This window comes from Mandrillus leucophaeus, unplaced genomic scaffold (assembly GCF_000951045.1).
Source record: "Mandrillus leucophaeus isolate KB7577 unplaced genomic scaffold, Mleu.le_1.0 Scaffold902, whole genome shotgun sequence".
Classification (NCBI taxonomy): domain Eukaryota; kingdom Metazoa; phylum Chordata; class Mammalia; order Primates; family Cercopithecidae; genus Mandrillus; species Mandrillus leucophaeus.
The window spans coordinates 418431-443764 of NW_012109831.1; the positions used below are offsets into that span (position 1 = coordinate 418431).

General features: G+C 46.2%; 1 protein-coding gene across 2 annotated transcripts in view; it reads left to right on the forward strand.

The window, feature by feature from the left end:
• Positions 1–25334, forward strand: part of RAD54L (RAD54-like (S. cerevisiae)) — a 36003-nt gene that overhangs the window by 8715 nt on the left and 1954 nt on the right. For both annotated transcript variants that reach the window (XM_011969772.1, XM_011969773.1), the window contains exons 5-17: positions 7253–7313; positions 8536–8671; positions 9114–9183; positions 9299–9587; positions 9823–9947; positions 16423–16573; positions 19652–19778; positions 21426–21500; positions 21636–21766; positions 22300–22410; positions 22563–22686; positions 23069–23147; positions 23468–23647. In XM_011969772.1, coding sequence (XP_011825162.1) covers positions 7253–7313; positions 8536–8671; positions 9114–9183; positions 9299–9587; positions 9823–9947; positions 16423–16573; positions 19652–19778; positions 21426–21500; positions 21636–21766; positions 22300–22410; positions 22563–22686; positions 23069–23147; positions 23468–23647 — 1659 coding nt within the window. The remainder of the gene's footprint in view (positions 1–7252; positions 7314–8535; positions 8672–9113; positions 9184–9298; positions 9588–9822; positions 9948–16422; positions 16574–19651; positions 19779–21425; positions 21501–21635; positions 21767–22299; positions 22411–22562; positions 22687–23068; positions 23148–23467; positions 23648–25334) is intronic.

A 25334-nucleotide genomic window follows, 5' to 3' on the forward strand; every position in this document is an offset into this window, starting at 1 on the left:
TTAGCCAGGATGGTCTCGATCTCCTGACCTCGTGATCCGCCCGTCTCGGCCTCCCAAAGTGCTGGGATTACAGGCGTGAGCCACCGTGCCCGGCCAGGAGTAGAAAATATTCTAATAGAAGGAACAGCTTATTGGAAAGCCTGGCAACAATAGAGGCAGGTACTGAAAAGAGAGTGTGGGGAGTTAGGGGATGGTGGTGAGAGATGAGAGTTGGAGAGGTATGCAGAGGCTAACAGTGGAAGGCTTTTTTTCAGAAGCCATGCTAGGAGAGTCTGGACTAAGGTCATTGAAGAGCTTTAGAAGTGTTTTAAGTGGGAGTGGGAGGTAATAGCAGTGTAGAATATCTTTTGGATGCGGAGAGACTGGAGGTAGGGAAACTAGTGAGAAAGCTATTGCAGGTGGCCAAGCAAGAGATAATTATGCCCTGGACGTGGGTTTTAGGGGAATGGGGAATGGGAAGAAGTAGGTGGATTTTGAGAGATACTTAAAAATGACCAGTGGAAAAACTTGGGATTGATTACATGTGGGGAGAGGGAAAATTGAAGATGAAGTTGGGATTTTAGGCTTGGGCAAGGTAGATGGATGGTGGTGCCATTTGCTGAGACAGGGAACGCAGAAGAGGAATGGCATTTGCTGGGAGGGAGATGGCGGGCACTGTAATCAGGGGGCCCATGAAGTTGAATGTATTATACAAAAGCTATTGTCTTTTAATAGCAAAGTTACAGGAACAGAACAGAAGATAGACAACATTAAAAATGTACTTGCAGGCTGGGCATGGTGGCGCATACCTGTAATCCCAGCACTTTGGGAGGCCGAGGCAGGAGGATCACTTGAGCCCAGGAGTTTGAGACCAACTTGAGCAACATAGTGAGACCCTATCTCTAAAAAACAATAAATAAGTTGGCTGTATGTGGTTGCATGTGACTATAGTCCCAGCTACTCTGGAGACTGAAGTGGGAGGATCATTTGAGCTGAGGAGGTCAAGGGTGCAGTGACACATGATACTGTCACTGCACTCCACCCTGAGTGACAGAGACCCTGTCTCAAAAGGAAAAAAAATACTTGCATATAGGAAAATTCAGAAAAGTATAGTTAATGGGTAGAATCTGCTGTGTGATAAGAATGCTACTAACACTGTTTAGTTGCTGTCAATAAGAAATTGTATTTTAAAAAATCCATTGTCCAGAAGATATGAACAGGTTTGTTTATAATTGTTATAGAATTGAAGTGCTGAAACTTGTTCACGGAAACATTTTGACTTGTATTAATGCTTTACATTGCTACATTTATATTAAGAATTCACACAAAAGGCCAGGCAAGGTGGCTCACGCCTGTAATCCCAGCACTTTGGAAGGCTGAGGTGGGCGGATCACGAGGTCAGGAGATCAGAGATTGAGACCATCCTGGCTAACACAGTGAAACTCCATCTCTACTAAAAAATACAAAAAATTAGCTGGGCGTGGTGGTGGGCGCCTGTAGTCCCAGCTACTTGGGAGGCTGAGGAATGGTATGAACCCGGGAGGTGGAGCTTGTAGTGAGCTGAGATCGCGTCGCTGCACTCTAGCCTGGCAACAGAGTGAGACTCCATCTAAAAAAAAAAAAAAAAAAAATTCACACAAAAAATAAAAATGGTGGAAAAACTGCAATACCTGATTTCTGTCCCCTATTTTTCTACTCACAGTGATATACTTAGGTATTCCTTTTTTTTTTGAGACAGGGTCTTGTGCTCTCACCCAGACTGGAGTGCAGTGGTGCTATCTTGGCTCACCACCTTACTTACCTCCATTCTCCTTCAGCTGGAGCTTGGTGAGCTAACACTGCACTTAGAGAGCAATGGTGGTCTTTAATTCCTTTTAAAATCAGAAGAAAGGCTGGGCGCGGTGGCTCAAGCCTGTAATCCCAGCACTTTGGGAGGCCGAGATGGGCGGATCACGAGGTCAGGAGATCGAGACCATCCTGGTGAACATGGTGAAACCCCGTCTCTACTAAAAAATACAAAAAAACTAGCCGGGCGAGGTGGTGGGCGCCTGTAGTCCCAGCTACTCGGGAGTCTGAGGCAGGAGAATAGCGTAAACCTGGGAGGCGGAGCTTGCAGTGAGCTGAGATCCGGCCACTGCACTCCAGCCTGGGCGACAGAGCCAGACTCCATCTCAAAAAAAATAAAATAAAATAAAAAATCAGAAGAAAAATAATACATAGTAATCTAGCCTGATTATACTATTATATTTATCTTTATACCAACGCAGTCTTTTTTGTTTTTGTTTTTTCTTTTTTTTCATAGGGAGTCTTGCTCTGTCGCTCAGAATGGAGTGCGGTGGCGTGATCTTGGTGCACTGCAACCTCCGCCTCCCAGGTTCAGCCTATTCTCCTGCCTCAGCCTCCTGAGTAGCTGGGATTACAGGCACCTGCCACCACGCCTGGCAAATTTTTGTATTTTTAGTAGAGACACGGTTTTACCATGTTGGCCAGGCTGGTCTTGAACTCTTGACCTTGAGTGATCTGCCTACCTTGGCCTCCCAAAATGCTGGTATTACAGGCGTGAGCCGCTGCATCTGGCCTTTTTTTTTTTTTTTTAATGGAGGAAGGGGCCCCAAAGGCAAAAGTGCCTGGGGCTCACAAGAGTCATAGTGTGGCCTTGGAGATGAGGACTTTAGCCTTAGACATGATGATTTTGAAGTCTCTACAGGAGATCCAGGTCTGCAGTCGTTTGCAAATGTGGATGTGGAGTAAGGTATAACTAGAAATATATCTGGGACTCATTAGCATAGATATATTTTATACCTGGTAAATGGATTGGTGAATGTGTAGTCAGAAGATCTGAGGGCTAAACCCTGAGCCCTGGGGAGCACTGACTTTGTTTTTTTTTTCTGAGACAGGGTCTCGCTGTGTCGCCCAGGCTGGAATGCAGTGGTGCGATCACGGGTCACTGCAGCCTCAATCTCAGGCTCGGGTATTGCTGCCACCTCAGCCTCTGGAGTAGCTAGGACCACAGACGTGCGCCACCACACCTGGCTAATTTTTAAATGATATGTAGAGACCAGGTTGCACTATGTTGCCCAGGCAGGTTTCAAACTCCTGGGTTCTAGCAATCCTCCTGTCTTGGCCTCCCAGAGTGCTAGGATTACAGATGTGTGTCACTGCAGCTGGTTGGGAGCACTGAGCTCTGGGAGTGGGGTGAGGGTTAAAAGGCAGAGGAAAAACAGCTCGTTAGGGGACTAAAGATGAGATCCCGGAAAGGTGGAGAGTAGTGTCATGGAAGTCAAAGGCAGAAAATATTTGAGAAAGAGTGGCCAGCTTCGTCAAGTAAGATACATGTCCATTGGAATTAGGGTCATGTAGGCCATTCGTGATCTTGGCCAGAGTGGAAGGGGCAGAAGACAGGAAGAGTGGGAGGAAAGAAGGGGAGCTATATAAACTTAGTAGAAGTTTGCCTGTGGAGGGGAGGAGATAAGGAATCAAATGAATATTTATTTTTAAGATAGGAGATAATTAAGTCCATTTTAAATACTGGTAAGAGCTAGTAGAGGGAGAGGCTGAGATACAAGAGTGATCAGTCATAACAGAGTGATTCTCTGCAGAAATGGGAAGCTTTAACCTTGGTGGGGAGGAGGGATGCTGTCATCTATCAGAAGGAAAGACTGATATGAATTATCAGTAACCGAATGAACAGAGAATGAGAGCATGCTCTCCTATAAAGACTGGTCAGTCACCAGACCAGATCCCTGAAGGTTGGCCATTCTTTTTTTTTAAAATTATTTATTTATTTTTAAATTTTTTTTGAGACAGGGTCTTGCTCTATGGCCCAGGCTGGAGTACAGTGGCGCGATCTTGGCTCACTGCAACCTCCGCCTCCCAGGTTCAAGTGATTCTTGTGCCTCAACCCCCCAAGTAGCTGGGATTATAGGTGCCCGCCACCATGCCCAGCTCAGTGTTTTGTATTTTTAGTAGAGAGGGGGTTTCACCATGTTGGCAAGGCAGGTCTCGAACTCCTGACCTCAAGTGACCTGCCTGCCTTGACCTCCCAAAGTGCTGGGATTACAGGCGTGCACTGTGCCTGGCCAACCATTCCATTTTGCAGACTGAGCCCTCAGATGTTTTTGGCCAGGGGTCTCCACATTCTTCCTTGCCAGTTATGCAAGCCTGTAGTTCTCCCTGCAGAACCTATGGTTCCTGTGTTCTACTGAAAGTCTTTTTAAATTTGGAGCATACATTCTTGGATACTCAGAGCCTCAAATCTAGCCTTCTATACTGATAATTTTGAAAATATTTCTGTTTTAGAATTGATGCCATATTAAAAAGAAAATTAGGGTCCATCTCCTTTTCCTCTCATTTGACTTAAGAGTAGCTTTTTTGGCCGGGCGCGGTGACTCAAGTCTGTAATCCCAGCACTTTGGGAGGCTGAGACGGGCGGATCACAAGGTCAGGAGATTGAGACCATCCTGGCTAACACGGTGAAACCCCGTCTCTACTAAAAAACATACAAAAAACTAGCCGGGTGAGGTGGCGGGCGCCTGTAGTCCCAGCTACTTGGGAGGGCTGCAGCAGGAGAATGGCGTAAACCCGGGAGGCGGAGCTTGCAGTGAGCTGGGATCCGGCCACTGCACTCCAGCCTGGGCGACAGAGCGAGAGACTCTGTCTCAAAAAAAAAAAAAAAAGAGTAGCTTTTTTTTTTCCCTTTGAGGCAGGTCTTGCTGTCACCCAGGCTGGAGTGCAATGGTGTAATCATAGCTCACTGCAGCCTTGAACTCCTAGGCTCAAGTGATCTTCCCGCCTCGGCCTTCCGAGTGCCACAGTGCCTGGGTAATTTTTAAATTTTGTTTAGGGGGTGTGTCGGGCGGGGTCTCACTACGTTGCCTTACACTGGTCTCAAAATCCTGGACTTAAGCAGTCCTCCCACCTCAGCCTCCCAAAGCACTGGGATTATAAGCATGAGCCACTGCATTGGCCAAGGGTCCTTTTTGTTAGCATCTTTCATAATGATTATCATTGCTGTTCATAGTTACAGTCATGCTAATCAAAAATAGTAAAGGCTGGGCATGATGGCTCATGCCTATAATCCCAGCACTCTGGGAGGCCGAGGTGAGAAGATCCCTTGAGCCAGGACTTAGAGACTGCAGTGAGGTATGATCACCACTACTGTACTCCAGCCTGGGCGACAAAGTGAGACCCTGTCTGTTTAAAAAAAAAAAAAAAAGAGTCAATAAAGGATTTTATTCACATGCAAAGAAGCTTGCAAATAAACAAAAGCATTTGAGTTTTTTGCCAACTTTGCCCTCATGTTATGTTACTTAGTGTGATATTGTCATAGTGTGATATTGTCATGTTATTTAGTGTGATAAGGAAGTTCCTTTCTACATACTCGTTTTCTGTCTTCTAATATCAAAAAAAAATTCATTACTTTTTTTTAATTGAAAGTACATTTGAGGCCAGTTGCGATGGCTCATTCCTATAATCCCAGTACTTTGTGGGGCCAAGGTGGACAGATCACTTGAGGTCAGGAGTTCAAGACTAGCCTGGCCAACATGGTGAAACCTTGTCTCTACTAAAAATACCAAAATTAGTGAGGTGTGGTGGCGTGCACCTGTAGTCCCAGCTACTTGGGAGGCTGAGGCAGGAGAATTGCTTGAACCTGGGAGGCAGAGGTTGCAGTGAGCTGAGATTACACCATTGCACTCTAGCTGGGCGACAGAGTGAGACTCCGTCTCCAAAAAAAAAAAAAAAAAAACCCAAAAAACAAATAAAGTACATTTGAGTTTCTAGACATTTATGATGTGTGAAGAAATGAGTCAGAAAACAAAGGTAAAAATATCAGAGCAAGCTTGCTTTTTTTTCCTACTAGACTATGTTTTTTGCTAGAAGGGACATTTTTTCATTACTGCTTTTTCCACTAATATATTCCCATTAAAACTACCTTCAGAGTCTCTGCTCTTTATTTCTCTTTGATTTCTTGGGTTCCAGCTCTGGTTTTGTTGAGGTTCATAGGCTATCACAGTTCCGCAAAGGGCTCAGGTGTGTGTGGACCAGAACTTCCATGGGAGCTGTCAGAAGTAGTTCAGTGTTAATATTTCTGCCTTCTCTACTCCTGCCCCAGCCCCATAGCCCACGGAATAATGCTGGTTCAAGGCAGAAGTGCTTGTAGAGAGGCTTCTTGCCCTTAGGTGGAGGAGTCACCAGTGCTACCTCTCTAGGACCCACATGTCTACCTGCTGTCACCCTTGTCCCACTTGCTTTTCCTTAGTGTTGGGCTTAGCTTCTCTCTCATGTCCCTTTCTCATGTTCCTTCTCTTGTGCTTTACATGGCAGGAAGCTGCTGGGTCTGGGCTGCTCTGTATGGCTGTACTCAGACTGGGTGAGAGGCCACATTGCCTACTGAGTACATAAGGACCCTAGAACCGGGAAAGTCCTGCGTTTATAATGGCTTTGTGATTTGAGAAAGTGACTTAATCACCCTGAGCTTCAGTTTGCTCATCTGTAAAATGGGAACACCAGTAATATATGGACCTCATACAGCTGTTGGGATTAAATGGTAACATGAATGCAAGAGGCTTAGCTTTGTGTCTAGCATACATTGGTAGCCATCATTATTTTTATTTATATTTTTAAATATATATTTAAAAAATAGAGATAGGGGTCTTGCTATGTTGCCCAGGCTGGTCTCGAACTCCCAGACCTAAGTGATCCTCCTGCCTTGGCCTCCCAAAGTGTTAGGATTACAGGTGTGAGCCACCATGCTCGGCCTGGTGTTGTTAATATTATTTTATTAATACTATGGCTCCCATTTCTCCTACTATCACTACTCTTTGATGAGCTGTTTAGTTCCCAAGGAGGCTGATGTGAGTATTAGATATATTAGGCAGAACTGATGTGGCCAAAAAAAAAAAAGAATTGTGAGGTATGTGAGGTATGCTTGGGAAGGTGTAGCCCTATATGACAGTGGTTAAACCCAGACATTGGAATTCTCTGTTTCTACTCGGGTTGGCTAAGTCTGTGGTAGTTGCTTTCCAAGGTGCTATACCCTAGGGAAGAGCTAGGTATGTTCACTGGCATCTTTAATGAGTGAATGGTTTCATGGGTTCTAAGCTTCATGGTTGACTGAGGCCGGGCCCTTCTGCTATCCCTGGATACTTATAGAACCTTACATAAAGCCTCGAAGATGGACGCTGTTGTACCAAACCTAATGTGAAGCATATCATGATATTGTCTCGTAACATCTCCAATCAGTCCTGAATCCCTGTTTCTCCTTTTTTTTTAGGAAGCATTTATTCGAAGCATTTTGTCAAAGCCTTTCAAAGTCCCCATTCCAAATTATCAAGGTAAAATGGAAGTTTTTCTATTTTTGAAATCAGTCATATGTATGTGTGCCTGAATAAATTAAAAACCTGCTTTTGTAAATACAAGCTTAGCTGGGAATTGAAGGTGCCAGTCCAGCAGTGGCTGTGTTTGGGGTGACCCTCCTGAGGCCTGCATGAAAACTGTGTTAGCCTCAGTAAGGGCTGCCAAGACTAACTGCCCCTCATCTTCTTGGTAGAGGTGTCCCAGTGCTCAGAAAGTTCCTGGTGGGCCAAGATGGCTGATGGACCTGGGCTTCATTCAATCCAAGTGCATTCAGTAGCATCTCTTTTATGAGGCTGACTGTGTGGGAGGCCTAAATTCTGTTAAGGTTTTTTCCCTGTCTCATATAGGGTACAGCATGATGCTAAAACCGGGGCTTGGAGGAGTAGGGAGGCCAGCTTTCTCTCTCTCTCTCTCTTTTTTTTTCTTTTTTAAAAATTTAATAGAGATAGGATTTCACTATGTTGACCAGGCTGATCTCGAACTCCTGGGCTCAAGCGATCCTCCCACCTCGACCTCTCAAAAAGTGTTGGGACTACAGGCTTGAGACACTATGCTTGGCTGTGGCCAGCTCTCAGGAGCTCTCAGAAAGCTCTATGAAAGCCCCATTTAGAATTTCAGGCCTTCCCAGGATTGTGTTGAGTTGAAATGAACCAGACCTGGCACCTCAGAAGTTTGTAATGGAATGGGAGAAATAAAACAGGAAAAGCTCTGATTCAAAGCAGAGTAATTCTGGGGGCTGGGTGTGGTGGCTCACGCCTGCAATACCAGCACTTTGGGAGCCCAAGGCGGGCAGATCACCTGAGGTCAGGAGTTCAAGACCAGCCTGGACAACATGGTGAAACCCTGTCTCTACTAAAAAAATACAAAAATTAGCCAGATGTGGTGACGGGAGCCTATAATCCCAGCTTCTTGGGAGGCTAAGGCAGGAGAATTGCTTGAACCCAGGAGGCAGAGATGGCAGTGAGCCAAGATTGTGCCATTGCACTCTAGCCTGGGCAATAGAGTGAGACTCCATCTCTAAAAAAAGCAGAATGGGATAATGGTCGTGTAGAGATGCCCAAACTGAGTTTGGAGGCATTCTCAGAGAGAGAGGGTCATATGGGAGCTCAAGAAATGTTATGTGAAGGACAAGTATTTGAGTTGGGCTTGCTGGAGCTCCTAAACATAGGTTCAGGTGATGGAATGATTATTGGTTTGTAGGTCCTCTGGGCTCTCGGGCATTGGGCCTGAAAAGGGCTGGGGTCCGCCGGGCCCTCCATGACCCCCTGGAAAAAGATGCCTTGGTTCTGTATGAGCCTCCCCCGCTGAGTGCCCATGACCAGCTGAAGCTTGACAAGTATGTGCACTGGTATTTTGTAAGCAGTTCTGGTCCTCTGTACATGCATGCATACTTGGGAGGGTAGAGGGTATTTTGGTGTGATTTCTCTTTAGGATTGGCATGTGTTTTCAGAGAGTAGATGATTGGGGAAGGAGACTGCCTGGGGAAGAGCCTGTGGTCATGTCCAGTGAGTAGGCATTCCTCATCCCCTCCTGCCTTCCCAGGATGCTCACTTAGGAGGAGGAGTGATTGAGGTGATGACATAGGGAACCCATTCCTCTCTGAGCTAACTTTCTAACTCCTAAAATAGGAATTTGCTATGGTTTTATGACTTATCAGCCAAGAAGGTCTTCTCTTAGGCAGCTGCCTCTGTTGCCTCTGGATCAGCAGGACACAGCTTCCTGAGGGTGCTCCCTTGCCCATGTCTGAGCACACTGTTTTCTTTGCTGTGTTTTCTCAGGGAGAAACTCCCTGTCCATGTGGTTGTTGACCCTATTCTCAGTAAGGTTTTGCGGCCTCATCAGAGAGAGGTAAATGAGGGTGAGGGGAATGAGGTGTGGGCTAGGGGCTGAGCCTGGGAGACTACCATCCCTGTGACAGCAGCAGCGTAGGTGCCAAAGTGGACTGAAGGCTGTTATTCTCTAGGGAGTGAAATTCCTGTGGGAGTGTGTCACCAGTCGGCGCATCCCTGGCAGCCATGGCTGCATCATGGCTGATGAGATGGGCCTGGGAAAGACGCTGCAGTGCATCACATTGATGTGGACACTTTTGCGTCAGAGTCCAGAGTGCAAGCCAGAAATTGACAAGGCAATGGTGGTGTCGCCTTCCAGCCTGGTGAAGAACTGGTATAATGAGGTTGGGAAATGGCTTGGAGGGAGGATCCAACCTCTGGCCATCGATGGAGGATCTAAGGACGAAATAGACCAAAAACTGGGTATGGAGCCTTAACAAAGATGGCTGCACTCTCCTGCGTAGCCTGCTGCTTTCTTATGTGTATGCTCACTTATGGCCAGGGGGAACGGCAATGCAGGGGTAGCAGAAAAGAGAATTTCCATTGAAAATAGTTGAAGTGGAGTCAGTTGTTTCCAGGCTAAATTAAAAAACTGTCGAGTTGGTTTTTTTTTTTTTAAAGATTCTGAATTGTTCCCTTGACACCTTTTCTGTTGTAGAAGGATTCATGAACCAGCGTGGAGCCAGAGTGCCTTCTCCCATCCTCATCATTTCGTATGAGACCTTCCGCCTTCATGTTGGAGTCCTCCAGAAAGGAAGTGTTGGTCTGGTCATATGTGACGAGGTACTTGACTCTCAGCAGTCTGGGTGGTAGGAGAAAATCTGTCAAAATCTCTTCACTGAGTATTGCCTTCCAAGGGCTGTGCTAGTCACTGGGGAATGCTGAAGACAGGATGCTGCCGTGGAGACAAGTGATAGGGAGAGCCTGTGATACCAAAATACAAGATACTGTCTGCCAAAAGAGGGCTTAAACAATGCTTAGAACTCCGAGGAGAGTGAGATGCTGGGGACTGATTGGCTTTGTTGTCTCCAGATAGTATCCCTGGACTAAAGAAGGACCTTGAAGGGTGGGTGGCAGTGTTTAGAGGATATAAACCAGAAAGTGTCTGAGAAAAGTCTTAACTTAGAGATTTATTTTGTCAAGGTTGAGGATGCTCTGGGGAAAAAGAGACACAAGCTACAGTAGGATCTGTAGCCTGTGCTTTTTCCAAAGCGGTTTTTGAGGACTTCAATATTTAAAGGGGGGCTGGGCACGATGATTCACGCCTGTAATCCCAGCACTTTGGGAGGCTGAGGTGAGCGGATCACTTGAGCCCAGAAGTTTGGGACCAGCCTGGGCAACATAGTGAAACCCCACCTCTACCTAAAAAAGATAAAAATATTAGTCAAGTGTGGTGGTGCACCTGTAGTCCCAGCTACTCGGGAGGCCGAGGTGGGAGAATCAGCTGAGCCCGGGGAGTGAGCTGAGATTGCGCCCTGCACTCCAGCTTGGATGATGGGGTGTGAAACCCTGTCTCAAAACACACATATGGCCAGGCGCGGTGGCTCATGCCTGTTATCAGCACTTTGGGAGGCCGAGGCGGGTGGATCATGAGGTCAGGAGTTTGAGACCAGCCTGGCCAAGATGGTGAAACCCTGTCTCTACTAAAAATACAAAAATTAGCTGGGCATAGTGGCAGGCACCTGTACTCCCACCTACTCGGGAGGCTGAGGCAGAAGAATCTCTTGAACCCAGGAGGCGGAGGTTGCAGTGAGCCTAGATCATGCCACTGCACTCTAGCCTGGGTGACAGAGCAAGACTCCGTCTCAAAAAAAACAAATTAAAAAGAAACAAAAACACACATATACACAGACACACATGACCCTTTCTCAAAAAAAAAAAAAAAAAAAAAATTGAATTTGTAAACAGTGAAAAAGCCACTTGCTTCTTTACTTACCGCACCCCAATGGTGCGATTGCATTCAAGCTTGGCAACAAGAGCACTACTCCCTAAAAAAAAAAAAAAAAAAAAAAACCACACACAAACACACATAAAGGGGCAAGAGCAGGCTGGAGGGAAAGAGAAACCATCAGTTATGCATTCAGCTCAATAAATCTGCATTTTACATACAGTTAAGTAAATAAAGAGTAGAGGAAGAAGTCAAATACACATTTGTCTGTGAGAGAGGATTTCTAGTCTTGTCTTTGTCTTCTACCTGTAAAGATGAGCTGTTTATTTACATTGTCAGGGTGAGGGAGGCCACCTGGGGAGAGGCATGGCCTTCTGTCTACTGCTATCTGTTTAGGAACAAAAGGAAAGACAGTTTTTTGCATGACTAGTTCCCAAGCTTAACTTTTCCCTTTGGCATAGTTTGGGGTCCTGAGATGTCATTTTCCTTCCACAGGGAACAGGTTCTAGAATTAGAGACTTTTATTCATATCCTGACTCTGCCACTTACCAGCAGTGTGACCTTCAACAAGTTACTTTACTAGTTGAATCTCTGTTTCTACATCAGTAAAATGGGGTGATAATATCTGCCTCATAGGATTATTGTGAGGATTAAATGATATTATTAAGAAAAAGCTCTTGGCCGGGCGCGGTGGCACAAGCCTGTAATCCCAGCACTTTGGGAGGCCGAGACGGGCGGATCACGAGGTCAGGAGATCGAGACCATCCTGGCTAGTGAAACCCCGTCTCTACTACAAAATACAAAAAAACTAGCCGGGCGAGGTGGCGGGCGCCTGTAGTCCCAGCTACTCAGGAGGCTGAGGCAGGAGAATGGCGTGAACCCGGGAGGCGGAGCTTGCAGTGAGCTGAGATCCGGCCACTGCACTCCAGCCTGGGCAACAGAGCGAGACTCCGTCTCAAAAAAAAAAAAAAAAAAAAAAAAAGAAAAAGCTCTTATCGCAGTGCCTGGTATGTCATAAGACCTTGGCAAATGTAAGCTCTGGTGGTTATTCCAGGTGGGGGGTACTTGCAAGAACAAAAGCAGAGATAAGAAAGTCCATACACCTTGTAGTAGTAGTTTGTGTTGACTCCTTGTTCCTTCTCTCTGGGATTAAGGGAATATGGCTGTAGTTACTTCCTGGCCTTTTCCAGTATATGTGAATGGCAGTAGAGAGGCTAGTACTTAGGAAGCAGTGAGGGTGGCTGGGAGCTTCCGACTATAGAGAATTTTTCAGGACTTCCCAGTGGACTTGGCGACCCTGAGTCTATAGCCATTGTGTGCAACTTCTGGGGAGAGTTGAGCTCCTTTGTATACCCCTGAGGTTCTAGTGGAGAGGTGGCTGAAAGACTTGGCCCTATCTGTCAACCATTTGGCAGGCTAGGCTCAGCTCTGGGTACTGTAGATAAGGCCAGTTGTCTGAGGAACTTCAGAGAGGGGACAGAGGGAAAAAGCTTGCTTTTGGGTACCATGCTTTCTAGTTGTGAGCTATTTTCTAGTCAGTCATTGTCTGGCTGGTCTTCAGACTCCTAACTTCCTGGTAGGAGTAGGGAAGTTACCAGGTTGAGGTGAGGTACGCATGTTACTGCCCTGTGGTTCACTGGCATCTGCTTCATCACTGTGGAGGGGGACTATGCCAGGAGCCGGGTCCGAAGCATTGTGGGAGGGGAAGGCAGGCTGTAGCTGTTGAGCCTTTGAGGATTAGGGAGCATCTAAATTTTTTTCTACCTTTTTTTTTTTTGAGACAAGGATCTTTGTTCTGTTGCCCAGATTGAGTGCAGTGATGTGATCTTGGCTCACCACAACCTCCACCTCCTAGGTTTAAGTGATTATCCTGCCTCAGCCACCTGAGTAGCTGATATTACAGGCGTGCACCACCACTCTGGCTAATTTTTGTATTTTTAGTAGAGATGGGGTTTCACCATGTTGGCCAGGCTGGTCTCGAACTCCTGGCCCCAAGTAATTTGTGACCTCGGCTTTCCAAAGTGCTGGGATTACAGGTTTGAGCCACTGTGCCCAGCCTTTTTCTTCTCCTTAGTGTTTTTTTCTTCCCCACTCTGTCCTGTTTTATGAGCTGACTCTGTGCAGGGCACAAGGGCACGCTGCCTCTTATCACACTGCAGCCCCTTGGCTGTTTACCTTTCTACTTGTTTACCTTTTATTTTGTCAACTGTCAGGGATCTGAGAAACCGAAAGTCCTGAAAAGATAGTCATCTTACTCCAGGAGGGGAGAGGGTTTGTCCTGTTCAGACCCTGGATAGGGAAGGTGCCATTTCAGGCTTTCATGTTCTCAGCTCCCACAGCGTCTTCCTCCCAGCTAACGCATTTCTCTGGAACACAGTTTTTCATAATAACTTCTATGTACAAAATCTTTGATCCTCAATCAAAAGACATGGAATCAGCTCTGGCTTTGCCACTTACAAGCGTGACTTTCCACAGATGAGACTGCTCTGAGATTGTTTCTTCATCTGTAGAGTGGGTGACACAGGGGCTACTTGAAAGGGATATGATCCAGATCAAGAGAAAGGATATTTGGGAGCACTTTGTACAAGTGTATAAATAGCAGCAGGATTGACCTCATCATCATCTCAGTCTTAAAGATTAGGAGACAAACTCAGGGAAGTGCGTGGTGACTTGCCCAGGTTCACCCAGCGAGTACATAGTAAGCTGGAATGTGAATGCAGGTGTGAGATTCCAAGTCATGGCTCTTTTTCCTATCGCCCTCTGTCTTGGATGCTTGGTGCAGAAAGAAGCTTGCCTTGGGTATGGAAGGGTTGTCCCTGTGCTCCTCATTGAGACCCACGTGGATCCTTAGTGACTGATCCAATAGGGAACTGGGGTTGGCTTTCTCTTTTGCAGAGACAGGATAGTGTGGTAGCCCATTTCATTTGCTGGGTCATTTATTAAGTGCCTTTTGTGTGTCAGGCCCTGGAGATCTCACAGTGTTGTCCCTCAGGGAGCTTCAGTTTAGAAGATCTAATGGGTGGTGCTCATTTCCCCTGGACCTGTTGGGTGATTTCCTCTGACTTTCAAGTCTCATTTCCCTCTTCAGTTCAGAAGTCTAAACGTTTTTTTAGGGCTAGTACTTGGAGCCTCTAATAATTTTTTTTTTTTTAATTAAATTTCTAGGCTAAACATTGGCTCACACCTGTAATCCCAGGACTTTAGAAGGCTGAGGTGGGCGGATCACTTGAGGTCAGGATTTCAAGACTAGCCTGGCCAACATGGTGAAACCCTGTTTCTACTAAAAATACAAAAGTTAGCCCGGCATAGTGGCACATGCCTGTAATATAAGCTACTCAGGAAGCTGAGGCGCAAGAATTGCTTAAACTGAGGAGGCAGGCACATGCCACCACACCCAGCTAATTTTTGTATTTTTAGTAGAGACAGGGTTTCACCATGTTGGCCAGGCTGAACTTGAACTCCTGACCTCAGGTGATCCACCTGCCTCCGCTTCCCAAAGTGCTAGGATTACAGGCATGAGCCACCATGCCCCGCTGGTTTATTTAATCTTTAATAGCAACATTGGTCATTATTTCATTCTTTCCTTCAACTAACATTCATTGAGCTTTGTCCTATACACTGAAATTATACAGGTGAATCTGACATAGTCTCTGCCTTAAGAAATCCTGGTCTCTGCCTAGTTGAGAAGATAAAGTACAGGAGAGTGATTAGCACTCTAGTACATATATTATGGATGAGGGCAGAGTGGTACAGTGTCCAGACTCTGAGTCATACAGGTCCTGAGTTCAAATCCCAGCTCTGCTACTTTGTACTGGCATGATTTTGGATAACTGTTTACCTCTCTAAATCTTAGTTTCTTCATCTCTAAAATGGATAATACAATTTCCATTCGTGTGGATTACAGAACAGAATACAGGTAAATTGTTTAGTTAGTACCATGCCTACCACATTAAACGGGTTCACTAAATAGTAGCAGCCATTATGTACGTAGTGCCACAGGAGCACAGAGGTGAGAGAGACAAGCAGCCTGGAGTCACTGAGGAAGGCTTTGCATAGGAGGTGACATCTGAGGAACTTGCCTGTGGAAAAGAGCTCTAGGCAGAGAGGTGGCATGGGCAAAGAGACATAAGGAAATCCAGCATTAGGAGTGATGAGGAGGTCAGGCTTCCTGGACTGTGACAAGCTTGGAGAGTGTCATAGAAGTTCACTGGGGTCTCATTGAGAAGGGCTTTGAATGCTAAGCTAGTGAGCTTAAAGAGCTTGGACTTGATGCTATAGATGGGAGAGTCAGTGAAGGGTCTGTGTTTAATTGCGTTGTCAAAGCCTGACTCAAGGGAGCAACACTGATTGCTGATTCTTGGTTGAGTGGTTGAGTTTTGTGCACCTTACCCAGTGTGGGGCTGGATATAGAAAAGGTACCAGCCTGATCTTGCCCATGTAGCTCTTGGAGAAAGAGGGAAGGTGGTCCTTTATGATTTTCTTGAAAAAGGCTTAAAAGAAGTAGTAGAGGAGTGGAGAGAATGGGAGGACAGGACAGGGAGAATAGGGATTGGGGAAGAGATGTAAAGGGAAGCAGAGGGAAGCTCTGTGGCTCTACTAGCTGTGTGGATTCTGGTGGGACATGGAGCCTGGGCCAAGTCCCTTTAACACTGATGGCCCAGACAAGGCCCGGAGTCTAATACAGAAGGCGTCTGACTCAGAAGGTTCTGAGTTGGGTAGGCTGATATAGAGGGAGGACTCCCTGAAAGCATGGGTTTGTCATATGGCCACATGATCTCTGAAGAGTATAGGTAGGCTGCCAAGGCTCTGGAGGTGGGGCAGGGAAAGGGATGGAAAGGAACAGAGGGAATCTCTGCTTTATGGGTATAACACTGGTCTGGAAACGAGAGGTCTGTCTTTTGAGCCTAACATTCTCCATAGTCAAGTGGGTAAACCCTGTCTTATGCTGCCCCCTGCCTAGTTCCCAAGGCCCTAGAACCTGTAATGTTTTTGTTTTTCGTTGAGACAGTTCCTCACTATGTCACCCAGGTTGTAGTGCACTCATGGCTCACTGAAGCTTTGACCTCCCGGACTCAAGCGATCCTCCCACCTCAGCCTCCCAAGTAGCTGGGGCTATGGGTGTAAGCTGCTATGTCCAGCTCATTTTTGTATGTTTTGTAGAGATGGGGTTTCACCATGTTGGCCAGGCTGGTCTGGAATTCCTGGGCTCAAGTGATCTGCCTGCCTCGGCCTCCCAAAGTATTGGGATTACAGGCGTGAGCCTCTGCACCTGGCCCGGAATGTTTTTGAGTGCTCTTTTCCTGTCTATACGAGACTTTGCTACTGTATAGAGAATGCCACGTTGCACTCTGAATAAGGATTCTTTTGTAGGGACACAGGCTCAAGAACTCTGAGAATCAGACTTACCAAGCCCTGGACAGCTTGAATACCAGCCGGCGGGTGCTCATCTCCGGAACTCCCATCCAGAATGATCTGCTTGAGTATTTCAGCTTGGTACATTTTGTTAATTCCGGCATCCTGGGTAAGAATCTAGCCTTGTTTGCCACATCAGAGAGGAGCCCTGCCTAGTCTTTGGGAGTATAACTCCAGCTGAAGAGAGAAAGAAGAGAATGCTAGTTATATGTGGGTCACTAGGCACTCTTGTAGGAAGGCTTCTCTTGTCAGGGAGTAGCAAAGCCATTGGGAGGCCTTGGATCTGCTGAGCAATTCAGCAAAGCCCATGTTGGCCATTTTTCCATTGCAGAGGTGGCAGGGGCTATACAGGGTGTGGTGTTATGACGAGCTGAGGGTGGAATTATTATTTTTGCTTCTCACATCCTAGCTCCCTTACAAGAACTTTGGCCTCAGAGCAAGCTCTGTGTTGGGCAGATGTGTGTTTTTTAAAAATCATTTTAACCATTTTTAAGTGTAACAATTCAGTGGTATTAAGTACATTCACGTTGTGCAACCATCACCATCATCCATCTTCAGATTTTTTTTTTCTATTTGCTAAACTGAAAATCTACCCAATAACTCCTCTCCCCTTCCCTCCCAGTGCTTTGAGAGGCTGGGGTGGGAAGATCACTTGAGGCCAGTTCACGACCAGCCTGGGCAACATAGTGAGATCTCGTCTGTACAAAATAAGAAAATTAGCTGGGTGTGGTGGTGTGTGCTGCTGGTCCTAGCTACTTAGGAGGCTGTGATCATGCCATTGCACTCTAGCCTGGGCAACAGAGCAAGGCCCTGTCTCTAAAATAATAATAATAATAATAAAAACTCCTCATTCCTCCCTCCCCTAATCCCTGGCAACCACATATATATTTGTGAAAGGGTGTATTAGTACCATCCCAACTTGCCAGTGCTCAAGAGTAAGCAGAGAACCTGCTGAGTGGCAAGATTATGACCAAGTGAACACATTTGTGTAACCACCATCAGATTAATTACTAACACTCACTTGGCAGCCCCTTTTCTAATCACTGTCCTCTCCTTTCACCCCAGCAGTAAACTCCTTCTTGACACTATAGGTTGGTTTTGCCTATTTTTGAATTTATATAAATGAAATCATATAGTATGTATTCCTTTATATCTGGTTTCTTTTGTTCAACATTATGTTTATAAAGTTTATCCACATTATGTGTAGCAGTAGTTCGTTCATTTTCATAATTGCATACTATTCCATGTTATGAATACACTAGAATTTATTCTACTGGTTTGGTTTTGTTTGTTGAGACAGAGTCTCTGTTGCCCAGGCTGGAGTACAGTGTTGCAATCATAGCTCACTGCACCCTCAACTTCCTGGGCTCAAGCAATCCTCCCACCTCAGCTTCCTGAGTAGCTGGGACTACAGGCACATGCCACCACCACTGGCTAACTTTTAAATTTTTTATAGAGATGGGGTCTCACTATGTTGCTCAGGCTGGTCTGGTCTTGAATTCCTGGGTTCAAATGATTCTCTTGCGTCAGCCTCTCAAACTGCTGGAATTACAGGCATGAGCCCCTATGCCTGGCTTCCAACTTTTTCTGTTTGGATATCTGGTTCACCCTGCATCATATATTGAAAAGACCATTCTTTCCCCCATTGCTTTGCAGGGCTACCTTCTTCATAAATCAAATGTTCATATATGTGTTGCTCCATTTATGGACTCTATTCTGTTCCTCTGGTCTGTTTGTCTCCTTGTGCCAGTACTTCTCTGCTTTATTTACTGTGGCCTAATAAGTCTTGATATTCATTAGTGTGAATATTCTATCTATAGTCTTCTTTTTTATTAAATTTTGACATGGGGTCTTGCTTTGTCACCCAGGCTGGAATGCAGTGGTGAGATCATGGCTCACTGCAGCCTTAACTTCCGGGCTCTAGTGATCCTCCCGCCTCAGCCTCCTGAGTAGCTGGGACAACAGGCACACACCATCATGCCTGGCTAATTTTTGTATTTTGGGTAGAGGTGGGGTTTTGCCATGTTGTCTAGGCTGGTCTTGAACTCTTGAGCTCAAGCAATCTGCTCAGCCTCCAACTATATTCTTACTCCTTAACGTTGTCCTAGATATTCTTGGCCCTTTGCATTCCCATGTAAATTTCAGAATCAACTTGTCAATTTATGCCCCTACTGCCTGCCATACCCACCAAAATAACTCTAACTGGATTTTAATTGGGCTGTATTGAAACATAGATAAATTCTGAAACATCTTTCATTTTTATAATAAGGAACCTTCCAATATATTAATATGCTCTGTCTCTTAACTTATTTAGGTCATCTTTAATTTTTCTCAATGTGACCAGGTGCGACGGCTCACAGCTGTAATCCCAGCACTTTGGGAGGCCAAGGCGGGAGGGTACCTGGAGCCCAGGAGTTCAAGACCAGCCTGGGCAACATGGCAAAATTCCATCTCTACAAAAAAATACAAAAGTTAGCTGAGTGTAGTGGCATGCGCCTATAGTCCCAGCTTCTTGGGAGGCTGAGGCTGTGGTGAGCCATGATTGCCCCATTGCATTCCAGCCTGGGTGACAGGGAGAGAACCTGTCTCAAAAAAAAAAAAAAAAAAATTGGGCACAGTGGCTCACGCCTGTAATCCCAGCACTTTGGGAGGCTGAGGCGGGCGGATCACGAGATCAGGAGTTCAAGACCAGCCTGACCAACATGGTGAAACCCCGTCTCTACTAGAAATACAAAAATTAGCCAGGCACGGAGGTGGGTGCCTGTAATCCCAACTACTCGGGAGGCTGAGGCAGGAGAATTGCCTGAACCCAGGAGGCAGAGGTTGCAGTGAGCCGAGATTGTGCCACTGCACTCCAGCCTGGGTGACAGAGCAAGACTCCAATTTAGGGAAAAAAAAAAAAAAATCCACTCTGGCCATGTTTGTCTTTTTAGTGGACTATTCAGTCCATTTACATTTACTCTAAGTAATTATATATTTGGATTTTCACCTATCATCTCACTATTTGGCCTTTCAAGTCTTCACTGCTTTGATACCTCTCTGATCTGTTAAACAGAAATTGGCCTATATTTTGTTTAGCCTTGTTCTTGGTAGGAAGGCTGTTGTGAGAAGGTAGTCTGCCATCACTAGCTGTGGGAAAATCATTCCTTTTCCACATTCTTCTGTTTTCCTTCTCTCCTGTTTTTAGGGACTGCCCATGAATTCAAGAAGCATTTTGAATTGCCAATTTTGAAGGGTCGAGATGCTGCTGCTAGTGAGGCAGACAGGAAGCTAGGAGAAGAGCGGCTGAGGGAGCTCACCAGTATTGTAAATAGGTAATGACCTCAAGCAAAGTCATTAGAATTGCCTCCCAAACCATCCATGGCCAGTCCTTTGGGGGCTTTACCTGTCTAGAGACCTCAAAGGCTGAGATTCTAGGAAGGGAGTGGGATCTGTGTCCTAACTACGGCCACTGAATAAACAAAGGAGTCTTGGAGGCGAAGTTCCTGCTTTCTTTCTAGCCTGGGCTCTGTGGTCTGGTTTTGGTCTGTTTATCAGCCTGCTGAGGAAGCTCTTCTCTGATGCTGCTGGACTTCTTGAGCAAAGTATACCTTGAAGCATTACTAGTATTTCCAAAGCTTCCTGTCAGTTTGTCTCAGACCCAAAGCATTAGGCTTTTCTTCCCAGGCCCCATAGTCATTCTGTGACAGGTAGGAGAAGATCTGAAAGGGGCTTGTAGCTCCCAGGCTAAGAGGACTTACTTTTTCATGGGACTTACATAACCCAGGGGGTAGGCACATTCTGGACTCCTTTGTCCAGAGGTGGTATGCACTTAATAGGTTACATTCTAAAGAGTCCTCCTGCCCTTCCCAACAACTGCCTGGCTACCTGGCTACCTCTCCCTACCAATTTTAGATGGCAGGCCGGGTGTGGTGGCTCATGCCTATAATCCCACCACTTTGGGAAGCTGAGGCAGGTGGATCACTTGAGGTAAGGAGTTCGAGACCAGCCTGGCCAACATGGGGAAATACAAAAATTAGCCGGGTGTGGTGGGGTGCACCTGTAGTCCCAGCTACTCTGGAGGGAGAGGCAGGAGAATCACTTGAACCTGGGAGGCGGAGGTTGGAGTGAGCTGAGACGCGCCACTGCACTCCAGCCTAGGTGACACAGCAAGACTCCGTCTCGAAAAAAAAAAAAAAAAAAAATTAGATGGCAGGAAGAAGAATTGGTGTTTTCTTAAGATCTGCTTCTTAGGTGCCTGATCCCTATCCTTCCTGGTCTTCCCAGGAGGTCTATGCTTAATTCCATTTAGCCATGTAGCGGCGGGCATTTGGACAAATGCAAGCGGAAACTCCCCTAAGGACTTAGTAATTTACAGCTTGCTTTTCCTGTTAGAGCTCCTGTCTCAATGGGAAGCCTCAGTCTTCTCTTGAAGACTAGGCAGCGTATTGAAGGGGAAGAGAAAGTGCTGCCTGTCTAAGCTAGAATGTTTGGAAGGTCTTTGTTCCCATAACTGAGACCCTGATACAGATGTGTTTGACATAGGTCTGATGAGTCTCTGACATTTTTTTTTTTTTTGAGACGGAGTCTTGCTCTTATTGCCCAGGCTGGAGTGCGATGGGGTGATCTTGACTCACTGCAACCTCCACCCCCTGGGTTCAAGCAATTCTCCTGCCTCAGCCTCCTGAGTAGCTGGGTTTACAGGCGCCTGCCGCCACATTTGGCTAATTTTCGTATTTTTAGAAGAGAAAGGGTTTCTCCATTTTGGCCAGGCTGGTCTCGAACTCCTGACCTCAGGTGATCCTCCGCCTCGGCTTCCCAAAGTGCTCGGATTACAGGTGTTAGCTACTGCGCCTGACCAGTCTCTGACATTTGATACTGTAAAAGAGGGCTAGTCTTGGTCCTTTGGGTGGTAGCTTTTATTCCTGTAGTTAGCATGGCAATTTTACCAGCCTCTTGCCTTTTTACCCTGTTTTCTCTAGATGCCTGATACGGAGGACTTCTGATATCCTTTCTAAATATCTGCCTGTGAAGATTGAGCAGGTCGTTTGTTGTAGGTACTGAACTCAACTGAAAGATCTGGAGTGAGTGGGTCAAAGCCTAGCTCCTGAAGCATGGCTGGACTCTCAAGGTGTTCTCAGAGGACAGGAGGGTGGTCTAGCTTTTTCCACTGACCCAGCTGCCTTTTTTAGGCTGACACCCCTTCAGACTGAGTTATACAAGAGGTTTCTGAGACAAGCCAAACCAGCAGAAGAATTGCGTGAGGGCAAGATGAGTGTGTCTTCCCTTTCTTCCATCACCTCGCTAAAGAAGCTTTGTAATCGTGAGTTGGGCTTGTGTCCTGGTGTCCTCTATGAGAGTGAGCAAGGGAGGGTAGGTTCCTGTAGTGGCCCGGCGACCCTCACTAAAACTTGTCCAGAGTCATCCTCATGTGATTCCAACCCTACCCAAAGCACGAACCCTGCATTGTGGACTCTGTTTACCAGACCCTTTGCTTTGGAAAATTGAACTCATCTTCTGTCCAGTCCATGCTTGATGACCTGGGATATGTCGACTGTGTTTGTGAGTGCTTGCATGTACACATGCTCATATACAATGTTGGGCAGGAGGAAAAATAACAAAGAAACCTTGCCTGCTCTGTTATAGCTCCCTTCTTGTTGGGAGAACACATTAGTGAGTGAGATTGTCCATCCATTGTCCCAGATGGCACCGACTGTATCCTGTTGGAATTTGGTAGGATGAAGATCAAGCAAGTCTGATATTGAGGAAGGCCTTCTGGGCTAGGCTTCTAGAGGGAGTTCTAGTGAACACTGTTCAGAAAACAAAGTAGCTGGGTTTTGTTTTGTTTTCTCCCAGATCCAGCTCTAATCCATGATAAGTGTGTGGAAGAGGAGGATGGCTTTGTGGGTGCCTTGGACCTCTTCCCTCCTGGTTATAGCTCAAAGGCCCTGGAGCCCCAGCTGTCAGGTGACCCTTTTCCTACCAGTATGTGGGCTTCTCTAGGAGGAGGGTGGGAGATTGTCTTTGTGCTAGGGCTGTCCTGTTTCAAGGCAGGATATCAAAAGTGCCTGGGCCATTGGGATAGCCAGTAGGGGATTGCTGGTTGCTGCTTTTCCCAGGTAAGATGCTGGTCCTGGATTACATTCTGGCGGTGACCCGAAGCTGTAGCAGTGACAAAGTAGTGCTGGTGTCGAATTACACCCAGACTTTGGATCTCTTTGAGAAGCTGTGCCGGGCCCGAAGGTAGGGAAGAGCCTAACCAGGATGCCAAAAGGGATGTACCCCTCCCCTACTGCCCCTCTAGTTCTGATTTGTGGATGTGGGCCAAGATCTGGGCACATAAATGCTTTCCCTGAAGATATCTTCCCTTATTGCTGTGATGGCCCCAGCTCTATCTCCAAGTAGAAGATCCCCTAGTCCTTCAGGTACTCCTTTAGGACAGAGTCTTGGCCTGTAGCTCCCTGCCCCTGCCTTTGGGAGCTTAGGGCCTCAAGCATGGTTATTTCAATCCCTTCAGTAGCTCTCACTCTGCTTTCTTGGGTCTTTTTAAAAAAGTTTTTATTTTTAAATTTTTTTTCCCCAATCACTGAAGCTCTATTTTCTTGGGTCTCAAATCCCCCTTCAGGTACTTATATGTCCGCCTGGATGGCACGATGTCCATTAAGAAGCGAGCCAAGGTTGTAGAACGCTTCAATAGTCCATCGGTAAATGCACATCCCCTGTCCCCACACCACCAATGCAGTATCATCAGAATTAAGGATTGATGGAGAAGCGATAAGGGGTTACCTTGATTTTTTTTTTTTCTTCTTCCCCTAGTGGATATGGTAGGATTTGGCTGGTTGGTGATGGCTGGGCTGGGAACTGACTTTGTGCGTTGAGAAATTGGCTGGTGAGCGAATAAACTGGTGGCTTTCACAATTGGTACTGAGTAGTATAGAGGCATGAGAGAGGAGCTGGTTGGGCTGAGCAGGATCCCAGTTTAGGCTACAAGAGGTTCCTTTTCTCCTGTTTCTTCTCTTTCCAGAGCCCTGACTTTGTCTTCATGCTGAGCAGCAAAGCTGGGGGCTGTGGCCTCAATCTTATTGGGGCTAACCGGCTGGTCATGTTTGACCCCGACTGGAACCCAGCCAATGATGAACAAGCCATGGCCCGAGTCTGGCGAGATGGTCAAAAGAAGACTTGCTATATCTACCGCCTGCTGTCTGTAAGGATGGTGATAGTAGTCATAGTGGGGGTGGGTTATGGAACGAGACCTTCAGGACCATCTTGTTTCTTAGTGCCTCTCTTTGGCCTTTCTGTCTCTAGCAGTAGCCAAGCTATGGGCCCAGAAGTGAGTCCTTTATTCTTCTGTTCTCCCTCCCCTTCTCTCCATCCCATTCCCTCAAACCATTCTTACTGTGCCATCTGAACACTTGTTCAGTACATCCTTTTCACAGGACACCTGCTTCCCTCATACATGATTTCTGCTGTGTCACCAGCCTTGTAGTCTTCTCTCATCCCCTGTCCTATTTGCATTCTCCAAGTTATCAATTATCACCTTCAGACCATCCATCCCATAGTTCCTCTCTTGCAGCTTACGTCGTTGGACTTGACTACCCTCTTTTCTTCCTTGCTGCAGTCCTCTATCCTCTGCTATACTCCTACTTCCTAATTCATTGATGACTTTGGACACTAGCTCAGCCTTCATTTCTTTCCCAAAGCCAGCAATCATACTGGCTGACCTCAAGGACCATGCGGTTATCCAGCACTCTGGCCTTCATGTTTCCTTGACCTCATCTCAATCCCCCTTCATCTTAACTATTCCTAAGGTCACACTGTGGAACTTGTTAGAACCCAAAACCTTAATAATTGTCATTCTACTCTCACTTCTTGTCCTCCTAGCTTTCACATACCTGCTGTATCTGCTTCAGCCTAATAATGTTCCTGTAGCCTCTCCCCTTCCCACCCTCCCACTCATCTGGCTTGACTTCCTTGTTTATTTAGCCCAGTCTTCATTGTGCATCCTTTCAGCTACTCTTTTCCCAATACCCATTCCAGTTGGATTATTTGAGCTGTTTTCAGCTTCTACACCAGCTACATTGCATTTACAGTTTGGTACTACCACAAATTCATGTTCTCTTTTTGAGGTGGGCCATATCTCATTTCCTTCAACCATTTCAAGCATCTACCATTTCTCTCAAATTTCCTGCCTAACTCATCTTCTTTCTACTCACTCATCAGACTCCTTATACCACTGAACCTACCTTCAAATATACTACTGACTTCCTAATTGCCAAAACAGGAGACTATTGATTTTTCCTCTTTGTGTATCTCACACTGTGACTAATCATCCCTTTAAAAATGCTCTTCTAGGCTGGGTGCAGGAGGATCACTTGAGGCCAGGAGTTTGAGGCTATAGTGAGCTAGGATTGTGCCACTCTATCCTGGGTGACAGGATAAAAAAAAAAAATTTTTTTTTTTTCCGTCACTTAATCTACATTTCCACTTAGATTTTTAATGAGCACTTTAGAAGTATCATGACTAAACTCATTCCCCTTCTGATTAATTGATTGATTTTGAGACAGTTTCTTTCTGTTGCCTAAGCTGGAGTACAGTGGCACTATCATGGCCCACTACAGCTTCAACCTCCCACCTCAACCCCCTGAAGTAGCTGGGGCTACAGGTGTGTGCCACCACACCCGGATAACTTTTTTCTTTATTTTTTGTAGAGAAGGGGTCCTGCTATGTTGCCTAGGCTGGTCTCGAACATCTGGACTCAAGCGATCCTCCCACCTTGGCCTTCCCAAGTGCTGGGATTAACAGCATGAGCCACCACACCTGGCGCCCTTTCTGAATGTTGTTCTTAATGGCTCCATTATCCACCCAACCCAAAACTTGGAATAATCTTACCG